The sequence below is a fragment of the Neopsephotus bourkii genome, unplaced genomic scaffold, assembly GCF_033783945.1.
Source record: "Neopsephotus bourkii isolate Nb327-2 ecotype Australia unplaced genomic scaffold, CSIRO-AGI_Nbou_v1 NB_549, whole genome shotgun sequence".
NCBI classification, from domain to species: domain Eukaryota; kingdom Metazoa; phylum Chordata; class Aves; order Psittaciformes; family Psittacidae; genus Neopsephotus; species Neopsephotus bourkii.
The window spans coordinates 1,247,909-1,268,959 of record NW_026901050.1 but is presented as its reverse complement, the minus strand read 5'-3'; the positions used below and the strand labels follow the sequence as shown (position 1 = coordinate 1,268,959).

At 37.6% G+C, this 21,051-nt stretch overlaps 1 protein-coding gene across 5 annotated transcripts in view; it reads left to right on the top strand.

Moving 5' to 3' along the window:
- Positions 1-21,051, top strand: part of ANKRD28 (ankyrin repeat domain 28) — a 119,003-nt gene that overhangs the window by 42,721 nt on the left and 55,231 nt on the right. For all 5 annotated transcript variants that reach the window (XR_009725082.1, XR_009725083.1, XM_061351036.1 and 2 more), the window contains exon 2: positions 488-571. Coding sequence is in view for 2 of the 5 variants with exons in the window: in XM_061351036.1 (XP_061207020.1) it covers positions 488-571 (84 nt within the window). In the remaining 3 variants the exon portion in view is untranslated. The remainder of the gene's footprint in view (positions 1-487; positions 572-21,051) is intronic.

Sequence of the window (21,051 nt, the reverse complement as noted above, 5' to 3'; positions counted from 1 at the left end):
TACTTCAGCAGCTTTTCTGACTAAGAAACCCTGCTATATTTAGTAATAGATGTATGTGAGTGTGAATTTGTTACCATACTGATCTGATACACTTTGCTTTCCATTCTATCCGAACAGGTGAAAAACTTTAGTAACTTTAGTCACTTGTGAATGTAAAAGGGGTTTGCTTGCTTATGTTGTATAGAATTGGCAGCACATAACAGCCCTAATTTTATTATGAGGAGTTTTGTTTTCAGCTGTTACAAGCTAATCCGGCCGTTTTTTTTCCCTCAGTATTTCTTTGACTTGCATTATGTTGACGTGTCTGAGGTTTTTGAAACCTGGCATTTCTTCAATTCTAAATGCTGTTGCTGGTTTCTTTATTGCTGCCTGGGATGTTTTATTTCATCATCATCTTGTGTTTGTGTTATGTATCAAAAGAACATGTGTGTATCTCTGAAAGCTGAAAGGGGTTATATTCTAAGATGGGTTTTTTCCTTCATTTCAGCCACCATTGGTTCAAGCTATATTTAATGGAGATCCCGATGAAGTTCGAGCACTGATTTTTAAGAAAGAAGATGTTAATTTTCAGGTAAAACCAAACACCATTAGCTTTGAATACATTTTAGCATTGTTTTGATACAGCTTTCTGCTGTACTGATCACTTTAAAACTGCTAATTTGTGAGCTGTAGATTTTACTGCTTTTACATAATAAGCTAAGTAAAGCCTATACCTGTACTTAATACTGGGAAGGAGTGTAGCTTTGTAGATTTGGGTTGTGATAGTAAAGACCTAATTCTGTGTTCCTTTCAAATGTTAGTTCTGCAGTGCCTGGGTAACTGAAAAGTCCGTTTATACAGTTGTATCAGACTTCTTAGAAAGTTAGACAAGTTAAGAGTGATGCTATGTAGGCCTTGATTAAATACAGTGTATAGTATACAGTAGACTAGTATAAGAAAATAGTCTGGGGTTTCAGTAGGGAGGTTTAATAGTGGGTTTTAAAAAGGGAAGCCTAATGGTTATGTTAATAAGTAAAAATGAGAAATTCTGTTTATATGTCCCATTTGCAATGCTGCAAACCCAGACACTGCACTACAGAAATGAAAGGGAATTTATTTCACTGGATGAACTTCCAAGATTTGAACAACATGCAGTTATTGTAGTTAGTTTCTATTGAAATTCTAGTACAAGTTTGACATTGTGCAGGGTAATATAGCATAAGCTCTTTACCTTGATTAGAAGTTGCTTTGATTATTAAAGCAGACTGACCTAAACTTTTTGGGCTGTAAAACTATGGGAATACATGTAGCTGTCTGTCTTTCAAGTGACCAGAGCGAGAGTGGTGCTAAAAAGCGAAGGCCAACATCTAGATGCAATGTAGTGGCCAGTGCAAGACCATGATAATTCTTTACATTTTCTTTGTAAGAAGATGTAAACCGTATGTTTGTATATTTTGATATTTAAAAGCATTATGCAGAGTTTTATGTCTGACCAATGACAGCTGAAATACAAGAGAGCCCTCACATTGTCTTGAAGAATTTGAGTTAGCACCCCCTATAAATCAACTTGTTGTCAAATCTGAAGTTCTGTTTGATGAGATTGGACATGTTTCCTTTTTCAGTAGCTTTGCATGTTCTGAAGCAAGATAGAATGGTGCTAATACAGTATCAAAAGACTTGCTCTCATAACTGAACAGCAGATTATCAGTTGCATATCTTTCCAGGCTTCTCATATGTTCACTCTGGTCATGTTGCCATTTTTATTTTTGAAAGATGGTTAGTCTGTATTGTTTCATTTTTGTTCCTTCATGTGTAAGTCAGATTTAGCATTCATAGCTATAGTCCCTGTGAACAAAGTTAGGTTAGTATCTCTCTGTTTTTTCTGATTATCTATTACAAAAGCCTCTGCTAGACTTCAGTATGTGTGCGGTAGTGGTTTGGGTTTGTTGTCTGTTTTATCTCAAGTTTTGTCAAATAGCTGCCTATAAAGACAAAGTCAGCAGATGTGCTTAAATAGGAAAGCAGACAGTTGTTTGATGTCTTTGAAGGTGATTACTTCAGACTAACAGGTAGTGAACAGTGAAGAAAAATGCTGTAGATAGAAAATGAAAACCCTGGAGGTGATTATTCCGTTCTGCGGACACATGTCCCTTTAACAGAATGCGTGTCCATCTTAGGCTAGAAACACCTAAGGTGTGTTTAGAATCTACCCAGTACAGATATGCAGCCACCTTGTTCAGCTTGGGCAGATGCTTCATCATGTGTGACTACTCCTTCCTACCATGGCACTTCTAGTCCTACTACAGTATTTAATATTACATTCACGTGTATCCCTTCAAATGCTGTTGGAACTAAAGGAGTACCTAAATTCACCCATTATTTGGTAGATACAAAGTAAACTGCCTAGTGGGTTTTTTCTTTATGTCTGCCTCTGTGTTTTGTTCTTTTCCTTAGGTTTCCATTTGCTGTATATACTTGGCTGGAGATTGTATGTCCTTACATATTCTAGATCCAGAATTTTCCCCTTAGTTACATGTTATAAATTGGTGTGGACAGGAGGGAAAAAGTGAATAAAATGAAGTGGTTATGTATATTTCCTAATAAAGAGAAGGACTCTGATAAACTGCTTTGACAGTTGTGGATTATATTAGAGCAGTGTATATGTTAGATTTTTTCCACTTTGTTATCCAAGTGCTTCAGTGCAGTTGTTTGAATTCTGGAGCCGTTCCCTCCAATGCCTCTGCAGAGTCATTTCCCCCTCTCAGGAGCAACTAATTATTTTGCAGTTTGTATTCTAATAGCTGAGATTCCTTCCTTTCTCCTGTCCCCAGAGCATGGGTTGGACTCTGCAACTGGAGACCTACCAGGGTTCTGCAAATTACTTTTGCCTGGTAGTGAACTGAAGATAGAGCTGTTGTAGGTCTTTGTTGTGACGGTGACATTCATCTAGAGAAGTTGTTAGTGTCTTGATGAAATGTGGGTGTTTTTTTCCTTCTGTTATCATTGAGCTTCTTTTACCTATTTATTTCCAGGGCATGTTACCATTAACATTAATTGCAGTTGGCTCAGTCTTTCAAAGCTAAGGGAGCTGAGTTTGTACATTTGTCTTTTTAAAGCTAGCCAGTGGTAACTGTTAGATATTATGGTAGTATCTAATGATTGCACCCTGGTTGGGCTGTATTGGAGCATTATTCCTAAAACAGATGATGTCTTCTACCATAGCATTATATTTAGAAAGATTCTGAGATAGGCAGCTTTTCATAGCATGAGTTGCTGTGTGCGACTGTAAGATGACGTACTGATAGCAAACAGGCTTTTTCAGGAAGAAGATTGTTCTCTGTTCATGCCACACCAGACTTCTTGAGTCACTGTCTCAGTCTAGATTTAGAAAGTATGCATTGTATTCCACCCTGCAGTTGTAATCTTTTGAGAAGAAGGAGCTAATGGAGGGTATCCCTAGCTGCTTAAATGGTGGTTCAGAAAGGCTTAACCTTCTCTGCAAGTTGGAAGGGGGCAGCATCTTTATAGACGTAACTGGTTTATAGGAACTTTGTGCAGATACATTATTTGGAAAGTGAAGTCTCTTGAGGCTTCCATTAATGGAAAAATGGAGGGGAAGGGGTTGTCCCCATCTCCTCCCACCTTCCCCAAGAAAGCTTGAGAAACAGTAACTGCTTTTGTTTCATGGATCAGACTTAAATCACACCTACCACATATGTCAAGCCTGGTGTAGTTTCTGTTTTATGCATGGCTCTTGCTACGCTCTCTGTGTGAATGTATATATATGTATGTCATTTATTACTATTTCTTCATACCATCCTGAGCTTTTTGAGACTTGGCAGTAAGGAAGACCTTGTGTCATAACTGACACATTTGATATCTTATCAGTTAATGGGGTTCGTCAACATTTCCTGCTCTTGCTAATTAGATTAGTATGGCTGGTTTGAATGTTACATACTTTTCAGCAGTTAGTTTCAGCTAACTGAATTATTTCAGCATTGCCTTTTTTATGTCAGGATTTGTTTGTTTTTCAGAGTTGGAGACCTGTTACTGTTGCAAACTGCTATTTCCATTCATAACCAAAACTTTTAGGATGTAAGCTCAGTTTAAATGATCATGAAAAACGGAATATTTCATCTCACCTACTTACTGGTCATATAATTCTGTGGAGGGCATACAAGCTTACTGTTAAAAGTAGTTTAAAGGTTTCCTATCTGACTGTTGAAATGATTGTTCAAAATCAGAACAATCTGTCCTCCTCCTAGACCTATTAGGATAATATTTCTTGCCATGAAAAGTGATACTTCAGGTAACCCAATATGCAGTTTTTATAACCTGATTGCATTTGATCTTAGCTGAGGGGGTGAACATCTGATCCTCTCTGGAACTGGTGTCAATGTGCCCCTTGATCTTATGCTAAGCCAAACAAGTGTTCTATTTGGAGGAATCCTCAAACCACACAGATCTCCTCCAGTGTTGGACAGTTCTCACTGCTCCTATTTAAGATAGTGATGTTGACATATGTGAAACGTAGATTAAACACAAAACACCTATATCTTACTGCTCATTGTGCTTTGTGAGATTAAAATAAATATAAACTACAAAACATATTTTAAAGCTGCTTTGTATGAGAGTTGGTGTGGTTTCTTCCAGCATAATAAGATGGGAAAGTGAAATTCTGCATACTGTACTGAGTGAGGACTGTTGGAATCAGGGTTATCTGTACGATTTCTAGTCTGAACTACTTGCCATTCAGCACAGCTTTTTTCTATAGTAAGTAACCCAAAAAAAAAAAAAAGCTCACCTGTGCTGCTATTTTGGGAAGAAAGGAAAAGAAAACAAAACCATAAAACCAAACAATCCTGTCTGCCCTCCTTACCCCACCTGGACTAGATAATGATAAACTATTGCCTATAAACAATGAATTTTGCTCCTGGCACTTACAAGAGGTGTGATTTGGTAGCACCAAAGTGCCAGGTACAAATAGGAGAGTAAGCGTAATTATTTGAATCTATTATATTGAGCAATAGGGTTGCTGTCTGCTGGCTGTTGTAGTAAAGATGTGGGCTCCATTCCCAGCCCTGCCAAAGTTTGGGTAACTTCTTAGTGTTATTTGTGTGCTAGGAGAATATTTCTTGATGTTGGTCTAGGGTAAGAGATAACATCTTATTTGATTTCCTGATGATGTTTTAGCTTATTTTACTCTGGAGGTCATTGCATATACTGAAAGAGAACAAAATAGGTTTGTTGGTTTGGTGACAAGTCTAGGACTTCACATACAGCATTGGGTGTGGGTACAAGGAGAAATAGGTTACTGAGAGTTTCAAATATCCTAGAAATTCAGGAATGAATAATGAAAATTAGAGCATGATTTAAAAAACCGAGAAGGATTGTTTGTGATGCCAAGTCCTGAAAGAGGTTAAGTGGGACAAAAACTGGTAGTGAGTGTGTGAGCTCCTGGCTTTCATCTTAACCTTGTGGGTTACTGGGTTTTTTTCTGCAGACTTGAGAATGCAGTCTAGAACAGGGAATCCTGAATTACTTGGCTGAAATATGGAACATTCAATGTTCTGATCATACAAATACATTCAGTACTTATTTCATATATTAAAAGAATTTTATACATATATCATTATGTGGAAAACTAATTGCTGCCTAATTCAGCAATTGCCTTGAAATAGCTCTGTATGTCCAGAACCTTACAAATAAACAAAAAGCCTTAATGTCTAACAAAGTAAAAGTAATCTTTAGGAATATTTTTACCCTTATGTAATCTTTCTGTGGCCAGTTTTTTGACCAGTGAGTAATGTGGATATGTTTTATTGTTGTTTTTGATAAAAGGTGTGCATGCATGCAGCTACAGATATAAACTCACTTTTGTTTGACATACCTATGCTTCTAAAAACCTCTTTCTGCTTTAATTACTTTGCATTAATTGTTTGAATTATACCTTTCTTTTTGTTTTAATCAGTGTCTTTTGTAACGAGTCATGTTTGTGTAAGAATTTGCTGGTTGGGACAACTGGAAGTTAGTGCTCAGAGGAGGTTAATACATAATGCCTTTCAAATAGTGGTGGTTCCTCTGCAATACCATGTTTCTGTGCTTTTGGGGGGGGTTCAGGGAGGCTTTTTTTTAACAGGGAGTCGAAATAGCTTTGAAAACACTGTAGTTAGCTTTGATAGTTTTGCACAGAGATTTTCATGGGACAGGTGAATGCAATGGGAATGCAGGCGTGACAAATCCTACTCCTTTGCGCTTTGGGAATACTGAAACTATTGATCAGAAAAAAGGGTTGTGATGTTTTGTAACTGTTTGTGGTTTGGTAAACCCGGAGAATGCTTGCAGGGAAATAATTTTCCAGGCCAATTAATCTGTAACACTTCTTGTTATTAGATAAAGCTTTTGGCAGTCAGAGCAAAGCTACCATGTGGCTTTGGTATCTGAACTGGTGAGGATAAATAGGAGTTAAAAACCAGCATAATGTAGCAAAGGCTAAGCAGGAATCATGCAGTTTTTAACTCTTCAAGCTGCTCCTGAAGAGGTGAGCGATTACGTGTTTGCCAGCGAGTCTGTTTGTCCCAGGCGTGCATTGGACCCAGTCTTAGTAGCTATTTTGTCATGATTCTGCAGGCAGCATAGACTATTTGCAGGACTTTTTTGTGTTGGCAGCTGGAGTTGGCAACAAAAACTTGCACTAACGTATTTGGTAGTGTGGAGCAGTCTCTTACTGTATTCCCTGGCAGGACAGACTGTGCAGTCAGCGCTCTTCACTTCTGGTTTGCTGATGTAAATGTGAGGGAGGAATTCAGAAGGCATCCAGAAAACAGTAAGATATTCTGAAGAGCACAGTTTATTTATTCATTTGGTTTAGTTCCTATGTGAATAGGTCAGGATATGAAGCATGCCTTTCTTGAGCAATACTTTTAAAAAATAAGTACTTTTTTTTTAATGGGTCTTTGCTAATTTCCAATTGCAGGCAAACATTTAATAAGGAGACACTGTAATTATTGTAACTTGAACTGTCTAGACTGACAATGTGAATGTGTAGCTGTAATAATGCCTTGGAGGAATGCACAGTTTGGACCTATTTAAAACAATCTTAAATTTAAGACCTTCTCTCCAAAAATGTTGTAATATCTTGAGTCTGTAATCACAGCAACATGACTTTTGATGTGTTAATAAAGTACAGAGAAATATTTGCATGTTCTCCACTGCTGAGAACACTTCTTTTTTTTTCTCAGGGAGATTTGGAATGAGGGCAAATTTTCATTTCCCATATTTTAGAATGTGTTAGTTGTGGCTGATGTGATGCATTATAGCTTCAGGTTTTATCAAGGAAAGATAGTTTTAAAACTGTTTGTTAATTTTCCAAATTATTTGTCAATTTAAAATTCTTTTCAACTTTCGTGTTGGTTTTGGGGGGTTTCTTTGTTGGTTTGGGTTGTTTTTTTTCCCCACTAAGAAGGTTTGTGCTTGGTTGAACATTATTTGTGATCTGGTTTTATTTCCAGTTTAGAATGTAGCAGATTTAAGGGATAAAATTACAGGTGTTTGTGAGTTTGAAAGACTTTTCAATATGACAAGAACATAGGATGAATTACAATTCTAATTTGGTACTAGTAATTTTAATCCAGTTTCATCCATTGGATTATCAAACACAATGACTTGGTGTGATTTTTCCCTCCACATAAGAACTACATATTGAAAAGACACATATGTACATGTGTGTGCCTACATAGATACACAGACAAGTTATATATAAAACGTGTCTATAATCGTATATTTCACAAAGTATGGTAGCTTATCAGATGCTAATGACACAAAACATGTAATGAATTGACAGTAAGAACACCCCTTTGAAACAACTGTAGGAGGTCAGAGAAGAAATAAAATATTCATGTATAAACAAATACTAATAATGAGAATCCCTTCAATAAAATAACATCCATGAGAAGCACAGGCCTTGACATAGTGCAGCAGTTCCTGCCTGGCAGCCCCTGCCTGGAGCCCAGCTTCAGGTGCTGGAGCAGAGAGTCAGATATATTGGGCAAGTGAGGGGCAGTGAGACCTCACAGGGAGCAGGTGGAGTCGGGATGGGCATAAATCACAAAACAGGCTTGGCCATTTTTACAGTTAATGGCTTTATTTAATTTGGTAAGTTTTCATTTTGCATGAGGTATATATAAATGCATTTTTTGTATGTATGGGAGAGATGAAAATAGTATGTAGTCTGGAGGACTGATGGTAGCGCTCATCTTCTCTGCCCTGCTTGCTTATGGAATTCCAAAATTCTCTTAAATGTTTCCAGCACTAACAGGAGCCCCCATTTCCTGTGTGAGCAGCCTGGTGAAATGATGAGTCCTAAGGCTCTCCTGCTTTATAAAGTGTTCATTTCATTGAAAATTCTTTACATTTGAAGAACAGCAGGAAAACACTGTGAAGAATCCTATCCTATTTTATGGCAGTTTGTAATCCTGTGCAGACGGGAGCAGGTTCCACCTGCTCAGAACTTGGAGCTGTACATCAGTCTTAATGTGGTGCTGAAGTGTCTTGTGAGCAAGAAGGTCTCGGAATTGTTTTTCAGAACATTATGTGACTATCACGGGCAAATCTGTTTGGTGTTTTATTAACAAGATAGAGAGTTAGCTTGTACAACATCTTGCCACCAAACATGCTGAAGTTTTAATGAGGTATTTTTAAGGGAGTAGATACAGTTCAGCACTACCATATGGGAATGTCCAGGGGTTATTTTGGTAAAGAACTAAGTCAGTTCTTAAAAAGATGAATATTCATGTTATGTATCTGAAGGGATAGGAAGAAGCTTTGCTGCAAGAAATGTGGGGAAGCTTTTCCTATAGGAAAGCTGCTTCTACTTCTAAAGCATCTGTTACAAGGCTGTTTGATCCATGTATCTGAAGCCTGACTCATTCCAGAAGTGGGGCTTTGGGGACCTAATTCTTCTGAGTTTTGTGGAAACTTGCTGCAAGTTGTATATTGTGAAGAGTATCCCCCAGCTAATCAAAGGTTTCAATTCATAATATAGCAGTTATTTACTGTTATTGAACTTTAAAAGTGGTGGATTTCCTGTTCATTACTGTGGAATGTTTTTTCAAGCATGTCATCTGTAATGAATAATCAGATGTCTTATTTCCTTTTAAGTGGTTTAGAGTGAATCATGTTTTTCAGCTTCAATATCAAGTGTGTCCAAATGGTGTTGAGTTCCTCTTCTGGCGTAGAAACAGATTCAGAGTGCTTTAAATACAATTTTGTATAATTAGGCATTTTTCTTCAGAATTGAAACTCTTAATGAGGGAAACTTGCCAGTCCAAAGAGGAATAATTCCTTGCTTCATGTTGATAACACTGTATTTAGCCTGTGCAAATGATATTTTCAGATGTATTGAGTGTCTGTTTTTAGTGATAAAACAAAACTTCAGCAGAATTATGTGATAGTCTGACTATCATCAGGAAGTTGCTACTTGGTATGGTGAATTTTCTGGATTCCCTTCTCTCTCAAAAAGTTACCATTGCAAAGGTTAGGACTCTCTGAAGAATGTGGTTACTTGGTGTGCTGCATTGTACAGGTAATGAGAGAGATTCCTTAGAGACATCGTGTGAATTAATATTAGTGTGGTCTGCTTCTCAGGCTAATATATCCTCCTTTTCATCAGGTCTAGTAAGCTTGCTGGGTACTATGCTATGGTTATACTGTTTGCTAAACGGGGCAAACAAGCTTGGATATCTGCATGGTGGTGTTTTACCGTATTGGCTGCGCACTGAACTTGTTTTACAGTAATTGGGGATTTGACAGACAGGTTTTGTTTCAGTCATTGTTATTTCTTTAACACTGAAAAAATTGGCATTGATGTACAAAACCGTGGATACTTAGACCAAATTTAAATGTGTGTCAAAGATTTTGTGTCTGAGTCTCCAGTGTGATTCTTAGCGGTAATGATTTTGTAGATCATGCCTGATTTGCCATACTACTTTTAGTGATTATTACTAAAGACTGTAACCTTCAAAGCATAATTGAAGTTCTGCATTTCCTGCTGCTTTTACCAAACAAGCTAGAGGCGAGGTCTTGAATAGCTAAGAGCTTACTGGGGTTACTCCTGGCAGTTGCTGTGCCTGTCGTGCAAAGGATTGGTATTTGAGAACAGAACATCCCCGCTGAAAGAGGAGAGAGAAGAAAAAAGCTCAGTGGAGTTAATGTGTGTTAACTTCCAACATTGACACGGTCTGTAAAGAATGCATTGCCAGTAACAGCAAGATAGGATTTGAATTCACTGATTATTTGCAGTAACTTTCTGGGTGAAAACTCTTAATGCATACCTTTGAACAAGAGAATTTCTCCACTTTGCAAGTGGTTAAAGCCGTCTTGCTGTATCTACTATGGAATACCTAACACACTATCAGTAAACACCATCACTTTCTTCACTAATAATTTTCTTCACTTCTTGTACACAGACACTATGCAAGGCAGAAAAACCTTTTTAAGTTCCTTAAATTTACTCTAATAAAGGATGGATGTACATCAAAAACTTGGAAAAGAAAGTGTTTCTCGTTTACTACTACATGTTGTAGGGAAGTCTCTTGTTGAGTCTCAGTGATTGTAGAACCTAGAAAGGCTCATGCTGGTGTCGTGTCTAAGAACACATGAACTGGAAGCTCATTACAATGAGGGGTTCTCTGGGTTCTTGATAAGTTCAGATACAGTGTCTGTCTGTAATATGAAGTTTGAGGGGGAATTTCTCAGGCCTGTGATATCATCAGCCTGTACCTTTCTGTCTCCAAAAGCAATGAAATTCTGTTCTCTTTTCAGTCTTTTTATAAAAATCCTGCTTTATTATGGCTCCTCCTTATCATTAATTAATTTCAGATTTTATTTGCATGAAATACTAGTTATGTATGTTTGTGATTATGGTAACTTATAAATCAACTACATTATGCTGGCATATTGTCTCAAAGGAGTGCAAATGTCCTGCTGTTGTAGTTGCTGCTAGCTCTTCCTATAATGACATGTATCTAGGCTTATCCCCTATCCACTTTGCTTAAGGAATAGTGCAAGTAAAATACTTTGATCTGTGCTTACCAGCAGTTTTGGAGGAGTTTTGTTCTGTTCTGGCAGAGGCTTTCTGTTGGGTTTCTTTTCTGATCAGTGAGGGGACTTTTTGTTTTGTATTGCAGACACTGTGTGGTAGAAGGATTTTTTAACTCTCATTCTTCAGAATAGATTTTCTTGCCTAACAATTTGTCTCTGTATTAGCACAGATTGTGTTGTCTGCTAGTATGAGTCAGAGGATCAGGGTACTTCAAGGATCTCTAAGCAGGACTTTGCATATTGCGGCCAGATGACCATTATGAAGCTATTAAACATAATGTTTTAGCTTGCTCCAAGAAGATGTGATAACATAAAACACATACATCTTTTCCTGTCACCAAGACAATGCAGTTAGTGAAAATAATACCTGGCTTATATCAGGCAGGTGTAGGATTGTCACTCTAGCAGTAGGCTTTGCAATGAAAAATGCAGAAACCCCACTTTTTCTGAACAGAAGTGTCATGGGCCCAAACATTATGTGGTGGATTTAAATTGTGGTGGAGATGTGCATACCTTACCTAGTGTGGTGTGATCTTTCACTGGAGAATAAACAGAGCCTGTATTGTACTGTTTTCTCTCTTGGCATCTTCTCTTATTTGTGTCCTCAACTGTTACAGAATAGATGACAGGGTAAGACGAGGCAGTCACTGTCCCTTGTTCATCCCGCTCTGCAAGCATAGGCTGGGTTATGTAGATGTGCTCCACATCACTGTACTCTCATTATGGGAAGTCCTCTCTTTTACTGCTTTGTGTTTCTCAGAAACAGTTTCAGGGTTATTATTTATTATTTTTCTTACCAGCAACTGCATTCTGATTAAAAGCTGGGATTTGCTTCCGCTATACATGCCAGGTAAATGTTTACAAATCATTTACTTGCTATTCAGGAAGGGTAAAGCCAAGGGAAAGGTTTTTTTAATGAGATATTATTGTATCCTTTTTGTTTAAACACAGAATAGTTAAAAATGCTACAGAGGTTTGTGGGTGGGTATTTTTTAAGTTTTAATGATGAGGGTTTTTTGTTGTCACCCCTGCCCCCTCTCCACCCCCCAAATGATCTGGTATATTAATAAATAGTCTTGACCCTAAAAATTGTTCTAATTCCTGAGTTAGAAGAAGGAAAATACACATGAAATGTTTCAGCTGCACTGTGAGATCAAGTTGCTCTTATCAAAGGGTAGCAAATAGCTCTTTATTTGTTCCAAGTATTGGGCAAGAATTCAGTAGCCTTTCTTGGTGATAAATGGGACAAATTCTTGATGTTGGATCCTGCAGTGAAAGATTGCAACTGGCATAAACCTGCTTAGTTATTCAGGTCCTTTTCCAATGCTTGAGATCACTCACAAGGAGTCCTAGCCTTTATAATTTGTGCAAAAGAAGTTACATAGATCTTTTTGTAGAATAGACACCTAGGGTCAGCTTTTCTTACAAGCTGTGCTTGTTCTGTACACAAGTTTGAAAACCTGACCAATGAGAATTGCAACAGTGACAGCAGCGTTACAGAACCTCCATGGAGCATCAAGATTAAAGGGTATGAGAAGATGTGTGTTTCCAACAAGCACCCTAAGTAGTAGTTTCAGAGAGAAAAAAATTGAGAGATGTTTTTGAGGTTAATTACTTGGAAGTAGAAGGATACACAGATGCTCGGTTGTTTCAAAATAGGTCTCCTGAAATACTCACTACAAGTCTCAGTCTCCTTGCTGTGTACCTCTGGTTGTGAGAAATAAAGCTGCAGTGTCAACCAGAATACCTCAACACCTCTTGTCCCTCATATGTGTTGTTATTGGTAATTTTTGACCTTCAGAAGTAACATAACTTCTAACAAAAGTAGGAGATTTAACTTCTGTTCTCTTGCCATTGGCAGACAAAAATAAAGGTCTTCCAGTAGCCAAATAAAAAAACGGCATGTATTTGACAAAATTTTGTCTGTCTTAGTAAAACAGCATAATTTTTAAGATCTCGTATTCCAAAATGGCTTGCTTGAGAACAAGGCATGCTCATAACTCACTGTTTAAACATCTTAACTATGTCAAAATAGCTTAGGATTTTTTGAGTGTTTATCTTCTACATGAGAAATTTTTACTCTGATTCTCTGATTGAGAGTTTAGCTGGCTGTGGGGTCAGAGCAATCATATTTGTAGATGGAGTTGAAGCTCAGTAGCTGTTTGTTGTGCTAAATGTGACTTTTTTTTTGTGTGTGTCTTGCCTTTGTGCCCCTCTTTTAAGCAGGCAGAGTTTCAGAGAGTCACAATTGAATGGTGTTTCGTGCCTAATGCTCTTGACATACAACAGCATTTGAGGAGTTAATTTTGTTAAAAGATACTCAGGATAGTGTTATTGAACAATATCAGTTCTTCTGAATTTCAGTTTTCTTTTTCATCAGTCTTACTTGTGTAGTACTAACTCACGGTCAAGATTACAAGTTGCTATGGACATTAAGTTTTGGGATTCAATGAAAGGTAAACCAGCAGATTTTCTCACATCCTCTTCCTGTCGAGTTGTCAATAGTGCCAGTATTAAAGACCAGACTGCCTTTTGGACAAGAGCACTTTGGCATCTGATGTTTGCTCATGTAACTTGAACTCTTGATATTATTTGTGTAATTTTTATTAAAGGTATTTCCAGGTGTTACTTCAAAAATACTGGAAAGACACAACTGAGCTATCTTACTTGTTCTTAAAAAGGAAGTTTTAATAAATGTGGTTGAATATAAGTAAGTATTCAAATAGAATATGTCACTACAATATATACATATGAATGCTTGATGTTTTTTTCTCTGCAGACTTAGTTTTAGTGGTTCCCACCAGATTACTTGACTCTTCAGGCATTTTAGAAAGGAGCCAAACTTTTAATGAGCTTTTTTTTTTTAGTTTGTGTATGAATTGTGGGTAATGGTTCAGTGAGGATAGAGTTTTTCATCAGTTTAGTTTTCTTCTATGAGTAGAATCAAATAATCATTAGCTAAGTAGAAAGTAAATTATTTTCCATGGATTCTGGGACTGTTCTGTGAACAGCAAATTCAGTTGCAGAAATTCGGTATAAAAAATGTCTGGAGGCATCAGAATAAATGAGGATGCTCTTGAGACTGCAGAAGATGTCCAGACAGCAGTCATGCAACATGAATTCTTCCCTGCCTCCTCCTTCATGGGGATTCCCATATATCTTTGTGTCTTGTAACATGGAATGATGCGAGACAGGCACTGTCGTTCTGCTCTCCTCTAGGTAAAGGTAAAACTCATATGTTTGACCAGCTGTTTTCCTGTAAGACTCCAAATACACTTCATGTTAGGGAAGACGTGATTGTCTGGGATGCTCCAATAACCTGAAAAGGAATGGACAGCTGTCCTGTTATGAAGTGCATTAGTTGGTCACCATTGTTACAGTCTCTAAAACTCCATATAAAGATGTATCTGTGATACTTACCTTTTTTTGCCCCGAAAACTCTCATCATGGCAGATACCTTCCTGTCCCATGGATGCAGGCTTCCTGACCTGAGTTCATTCTGCTGTTCTTGTTCATTCATTTCCTATGATGGAAATGTGGATATAGCTCAGAAGATTTATATTGCCAGATTTCTTAGCCTTTTATCACAGCAGTTAGTGACAAAATCAGAACAAAAAGTTTGTCCAGTTCTGTAGTTTTTAATGCCACTCAGCATGGGTTCCTCCTTTTGCCCATTCACCCAGGAGCAAGTTAAATGTCTGTCTTGGCTCTGAAATGTGTTCATATGCAGAACCTGAACACCTCTGGTTTGTCCATTTGCGGTTGCTGAGAGATTGATTTTGAGTTGAAAACGAAGTTTTGAAGAGGAGAGTCAGTGCCTCCATTGCAATTGTATAGTCATAGTCTTTTCTTCTAACATCCTAAAAGTAGAGTGCTTACCCCTTGCTTTGTGTGCCAGTGCAGATCCACTAAAAATTACCTTGTTTCAGGATTTTTAGGATGTTTTTTCTTGTGGCAATTCAAAAAAACTGTAAGCTTGTGCTCTTAAGGGACATGCACACTTAGAGTGATGTTTGTATGTTCGTATAAACTTCTGGTCTTTCATAAAATAACGTTCTTGTGACCTTTTTGAAGGTTGCTTTGCAGTTCTCCTGTGACTTACCTCTTATTTTCTGCTGCATACGTATCACTAGCATATAGTTTTTTAAGGTCTCCACAAGCTACAGTGGCACTCAAAAGTAAATGATTTAGTGGTTTAACCTACAGTATGACCGTTTTTATTATTATTATCTAGAATCAAGTCAAAGAGCGTGCACTGTTAAGTTGGTGCTGAAGATCTTAACTATGAACAACACTCAGGTTTAGAGATTACAGCTGAAGTCACCCTTGCCGCTGATGACACTTCTGCAAGACAAGGTCTCTAGAGTCACTGGTTACTGCTGTTGTAATAAGCAAGAGGGCAGATTCCTCCTCTCTTTTTTTTGTGATTGCTTGAAAGTGTGTAGGTTTGCTCTGTCCTAATAAATGGCATGAAAAGGATATGCCCTGAAATGTAATGTGTAGTGATAAAGTCATACTGGTGGAAATTAAAAATCATAGAATGGTTTGGGTTGGAAAGGACTTAAAGATCATGCAGTTCCAACCTCTCTGCCATGGGCAGGTACACCTTCCAGTATAGCAGGTTGCTCGAAGGCCCATCCAGCCTGGTCATGAGCAATTCTGGGATGGAGCATCCACAGCTTCTCTGGGCAACCTGTGCCAGTGCCTCACCACCCTAACAGTGAAGAATTTCTTCCTAATATCTAATCTAAATCTGCTGTCTTTCAGTTTAAAGCCATTCCCCCTTTTTTCTTTCAAATGCAGTACAAGTGTTTATGCAAACAGTACTATGATCATTAGTTCAGTAATTAATGGTGTCAGGCTGACAGATCTCTTCATGTCAACTGCAATGTATCTGCCTGCCTTCAAAGGATACTTTGTGGTTATATGTGTTATTTTTGTGGTTAATAGCATGCTTTCCTCCTGGTTTTAAGCATGCAAAAGACTAGTATTGTAGCTTGCTAGGCTTGCTCTTAGAGCTGCGTCTTCAATTTGAAATATGGTTAGAAAATAGAACTGTGCTTCTCAAAATTATGTTAGTTGACATTAGTTATAATTTCATTTTTTGACAATGTGATGTTCATGTAATTAAGAAACACTGGGGGGGAGGATCCAAAGAAATACCAGATTAATTACACTCAAGGTAGGGATACAAAATGAATTAGTCACAGATTTAAAAGTTTTGAAAGCCTGATATTTAGTCTTTTTCTGCTACTTTAAGTTGACAATCATACAATTAATTTTCAGGTTCTAATTAAGATACGTATAAGGTATCTAATTAAGATACGTATAAGCACATTGTGGTAAGGCACTTCCAAAGAGGTAGTGGCCTCAGTTACAGAATTACATACCTAACCTAAACTTTTGTGAAGTTTAAAGTTGGAACGTTAAAACCACATATTTAAATATGTTAATTTAAAAAACAAACAAATTCAGTGCAAGTTTTTCTACCTTACGAAATGATAATTCTCAAATCCGTAGCAAAACCTGCAAATAAAATTCAGTGTTCTAGTGACTCTCAAGTGTGACACTGGGGCTTCGTGCTGGGTGAGACCTCTGTGGTTTTGGACACTCAAAAGAATCAGAAGTATATGTTATCTTTGAACTCAGGAGTTACAAATCATGCTGGTTTAATAGTCCTATTTCTCTAGCCTAACTGAAAAATACACTGTATGAAGTGTTACATTTAAAAATAGTTTAACTTGCAAGGAAAGTTTATTAAAGCTATTACAGGATATGTTGGCATTTTAACTCTTTCAAAATTTAGAATTGTGTATTTAGGGTTGATTTCTGAAGAAACAGAACAGATGGTATTGAAGCAGGCAGCTGACAAGTGATGCAGCAGAAAACACTTATTAAATGGTATTTTGTAAGTGTGATCATGAAATAATGAGAGCTTTTAAAGTGTTACTGCAAAATTTGGTTTTGAAGAGCAGATTGCATAAAGAAGGGTTTTTATGAAGGGGGATGTTGCATTCATGCTTCTCCAAAAAGTACTTTAATTCAGAGATTTCTGATCAGTCAAGGGCAAATTGAAGTTATAGTCTAATGTGCTCATGAAGAAAGCATAATCAGGTTATGGCAGTCTTACTGGATATGTGCAGGATAAGAGATCTGCCTTTAAAGGCATCTGGTTCCTTAAAGCTCTCTATAGTTGTGTGTAGTTAGTCTAAATCGATTGCTGAGATAGAACCCAAACCAGGAATAAATTACTGTAATTCAAAGGATACTTACTACTTTAAAAAGAGGTAGATTTGAATGCTGCATGTTTGAATTAGCCATAGACTAAACTAATGGTTATTAACGGTTAAGAAGACATTGTAGAAATTTTGATCCATGAAATAAACAGTGAAACAATTAAACCCCATGTTTTAGGTAGAATGAAACAGAGGTGGCATTATCCTCTTTCTAGGTTAGGTTTGTTCAGAAGAATCTTGTAGCACCACTATCCTGTCGCTTTATTCCACATTCGGTTTTAACAGAGTCATAACCCTCCTATGTATTTCTCATGGTGTAATCCTTATAGAAACCCCTATGTAGATGAAATGTTTTGAAAACCTGAGAAATAGAAGTACTGCGAATGGAAGGATTATATGTTTGTTATGTAATGCAGTTCAAAGGTGCATATAAATATGATGATGGGGTTTTTCAGAACTGCCATTCTGAAAACTGATTTCTTAAGGACCCAGGCCTTTTATTGCTTTTTTTAGTGTATTGACACCAGTGACCAATACCTGGAATTAAAATTTGGCATTCCCTATTAGGAATATATTTTTTTTTGTTGTTTCTACTGGAATGCCAACATTCTCATTCAGCTGTGTAAAACCTGCCTAATGCAATTAGGGTGATGTGTTTCTTATAAGAGCTTTACAGCCAATTTAGAGTTGCAATAGTCCCATTTGCCTTGCAGGTTTTTGAACTGGAAAATTAAGATGGCACAACACTTGCTTTTCTGTATGGTCAAATACTGCAGTAATGCTGTGATATTTGGAATTAAATAGTACCAACAGTGCTAGATTTTACATTTTGTGTAACAGTGCCTTTAATGTACAAAACTGCTTCTCTATTGGAATGTTTCTTTTAGTGCCATTTAAGTTATGAAATGAAAGGAACAACACTTGGACCAATATTTATATTAGTACGGTCTAGTGTGAGGTGTCCTTGCCCATGGCAGGGGGCTTGGAACTAGATGATCTTAAGGTCCTTTCCAACCCCAGCCATTCTATGAGTGTATGATATATCAGCGCTGCAAGATGTCTGCTTCCAAGGTTGCTTGTTAAAACTTAAAGCTTGATTAGCATTCTTTACTGTAATGCTTTATATGGAGTTCTCTGTATTTGCAGATCAAGTTTGTTCATCAAATCGTCACTGTTCTTCAGTAAAAGGTAGTTGGTCTGTATAGCAGTTCTTTAGTGGCATTTAAAATACAGAAATCTCTGTAATTTTTCTCAGATTTAATTTATTAAAGTTCACCAATAAAATGTAAAACTTCAGATGGACCAAAATTAGGATTTTCTTTTAGTGAAATAAAAGACTTATGCACACTGCCGATGGCCTGCTGAATGCAGCGTTTCTGTTTCTGCTTTTGTAAGAAGTTCTGGAAAACAGGTTTTTTAACTAAACCAAAAACTTTCTCACAGAAGTTAAATTTAAAAAGAATTGTTTGGAAGCATCAGAAAATGCCAGTTGTGAAACTGGGGGGGGAGGGGGGGAGGGGGGGGAAGGGCTTATGTTAAAGCATCCTTGGCATGCAGAATACTTGTGGTCAGTAGAGACCCTTGGGCTTGGGATTGTTGAAATACCAGTCTCTGGAGCTGACCCAGAAGACAACAAGCTGTGAGCATCCCAGCAGGCATACCCTGATCCACCAGCCTCCTGCATTCCTACACTCCCAGTTTGTACTCCCTGCTGCAGAACTGGGAGTTGGGTTTGAGTATTTTCAGGCTGTCAGTTAAGAGCAGCATTAACAGAAAGATTTGCATGACTGGAAACAGCTTGGAAACATGGGAGTGCTGGAGTGGAAATGGTTGGACTCAGAGATTGTAAAGGTCTTTTCTAGCCTTAACAATTCCGTGACTACGTTGCTTGTGTTAGAGCTGCTTTCATATTTGTATCTTGGTGGTTTCAGAGTGCTCAAGTTTCTGTTCGTAGAGCTTGGATTTTTGGAGAAGCGTGGCTTGAATTTGCCAGAAATTCAGACCATGGATGTTTCAGGAAAATATATTTGGTGTTTGGTGATCAGTGTTTTTCGAGACAAACAGCTCCCTTCTCCCCACCATTTGATTGAATGATTTATGAGAAGTTGTATCAAACTGGTTACTTGTGTGACTTCTGTCACTTAGACATCAAAAAAACCCCAAACCAAACAACAAACCAACAACCAAACAAAAAAGCCAAACCAACACTACAATAAATATGATTACTATTTTTATAATAGTGAGGTTTTGCCCTTTAAGCAGGGAATGCAGTTCTTGTGTTCCTGAGCAGATACTTTCTCTATGGAGGGACAAACTCATCACCCATCTCGTTTTCTCAAATTCTGCAGTGAAATTGCAGCCAGTATAATATCATACTTGTTTCTGCTTCTTCCTTACTTTTATAGGTTATAGGCTGGTTAGCATTATCAAAAAGGTTTAAAAGGGGTTGCAAAATGTTAGCTAGCTGTAGTCACTCTACTTCTCCAGACTAGAGGAATGAAAACTGATTCTCATTGCTGGCAGCTCGTAATTGCCTTTGGGCTGGGTAGCAAGTTTAATATGTGTATTACTTTTTCACTTGTGCTTCCTGCCTGTGTCTTTATTTTTTATTTCCTTTTTTCCCCTAGATAGCAAGTCCTTGGTGCCAGGGGCTGTCTTTTTGTCACAAATGTGTAATCTGCAATTGAGACATGCTGGCAAGTAATTGGTACTGTGAGGCATTATGTGGTGTTAGTGATACATAGTACAGATTTCTCATTCTGGGTGCATCAGTGTCAGCTTTGTGCTGCTCAATTTGGGATTACTTGTGTGTAATTTAGAAAATTATGTTAGGAAACACTGATAAAATGGTGACTGTGTAACTTTGATGTTATCTGAGCAGATACTAACCAGGGAGTAGTTCTTTGGCGCTAGGGATTGTGGTACATGGAACTGAATGTTGAAGTTCTGAAATTGCATATTATGTTTTAGAAGTGACTTCTTGGGTCTCAGCTCCAGTTTCACTATCAGATCTCTCCTGAGATTAGCTTTAATTTCCATCTTGTATGCTCCCAGCTCTCAAGTAGGGATTCACTGAAGAAGGGTACTTTGGCAAGGGAGAGCAATGCTCTTCACAATAAAATGTCAATTAAAATGTGCATTAATTTTGCTGTAGCTGTGAATCAACAGTGGAATTAATAGGAATGTCTTGTGACTTAAAATTCTTGCTGTTTATAACCTTGATCCCTCACCCCCAGTGTATTTGCAACATTAGCCATCTAAGCAGAGCTTAGGCCAGAACCAGGATGCTGATTGATGGTCTGCCTTTTCTCATCAGTCTTCCCTTAGAGAGCAAACTGGTCGGTTCTTGTCCAGTTTAATCACTTGCTGTGATATGAAAGTGATCTTTTGATTAAGCTGTAAATTAGTTCAGAGAAATTGGCACTGATACTGAAAGAACTGAGGAGTGTTTTGTGCTACTCTTTCAGAAGTGAATCTTAGTATGTATTGTGTATGACTAAGTAAGTTCCCTGCTTGTACTTTCAAAGGACCTTAGATCAGCCAGAACTGATCCGTAGTGCCGGGTCTAACTTGCTTTCTTTCTGCGAAATAAATTGCATATCTACCTTCTTTTGGTATTTACCGTAAACAAACCAGTTGAAATTGGATTTAGGTATTTTTGCCCCTGCTCACTCCAGCTTCTGGTTTAGGTTTAGAAAAGTAACTGCTGAACCTAACTTTAAACTTCCCACAGAAA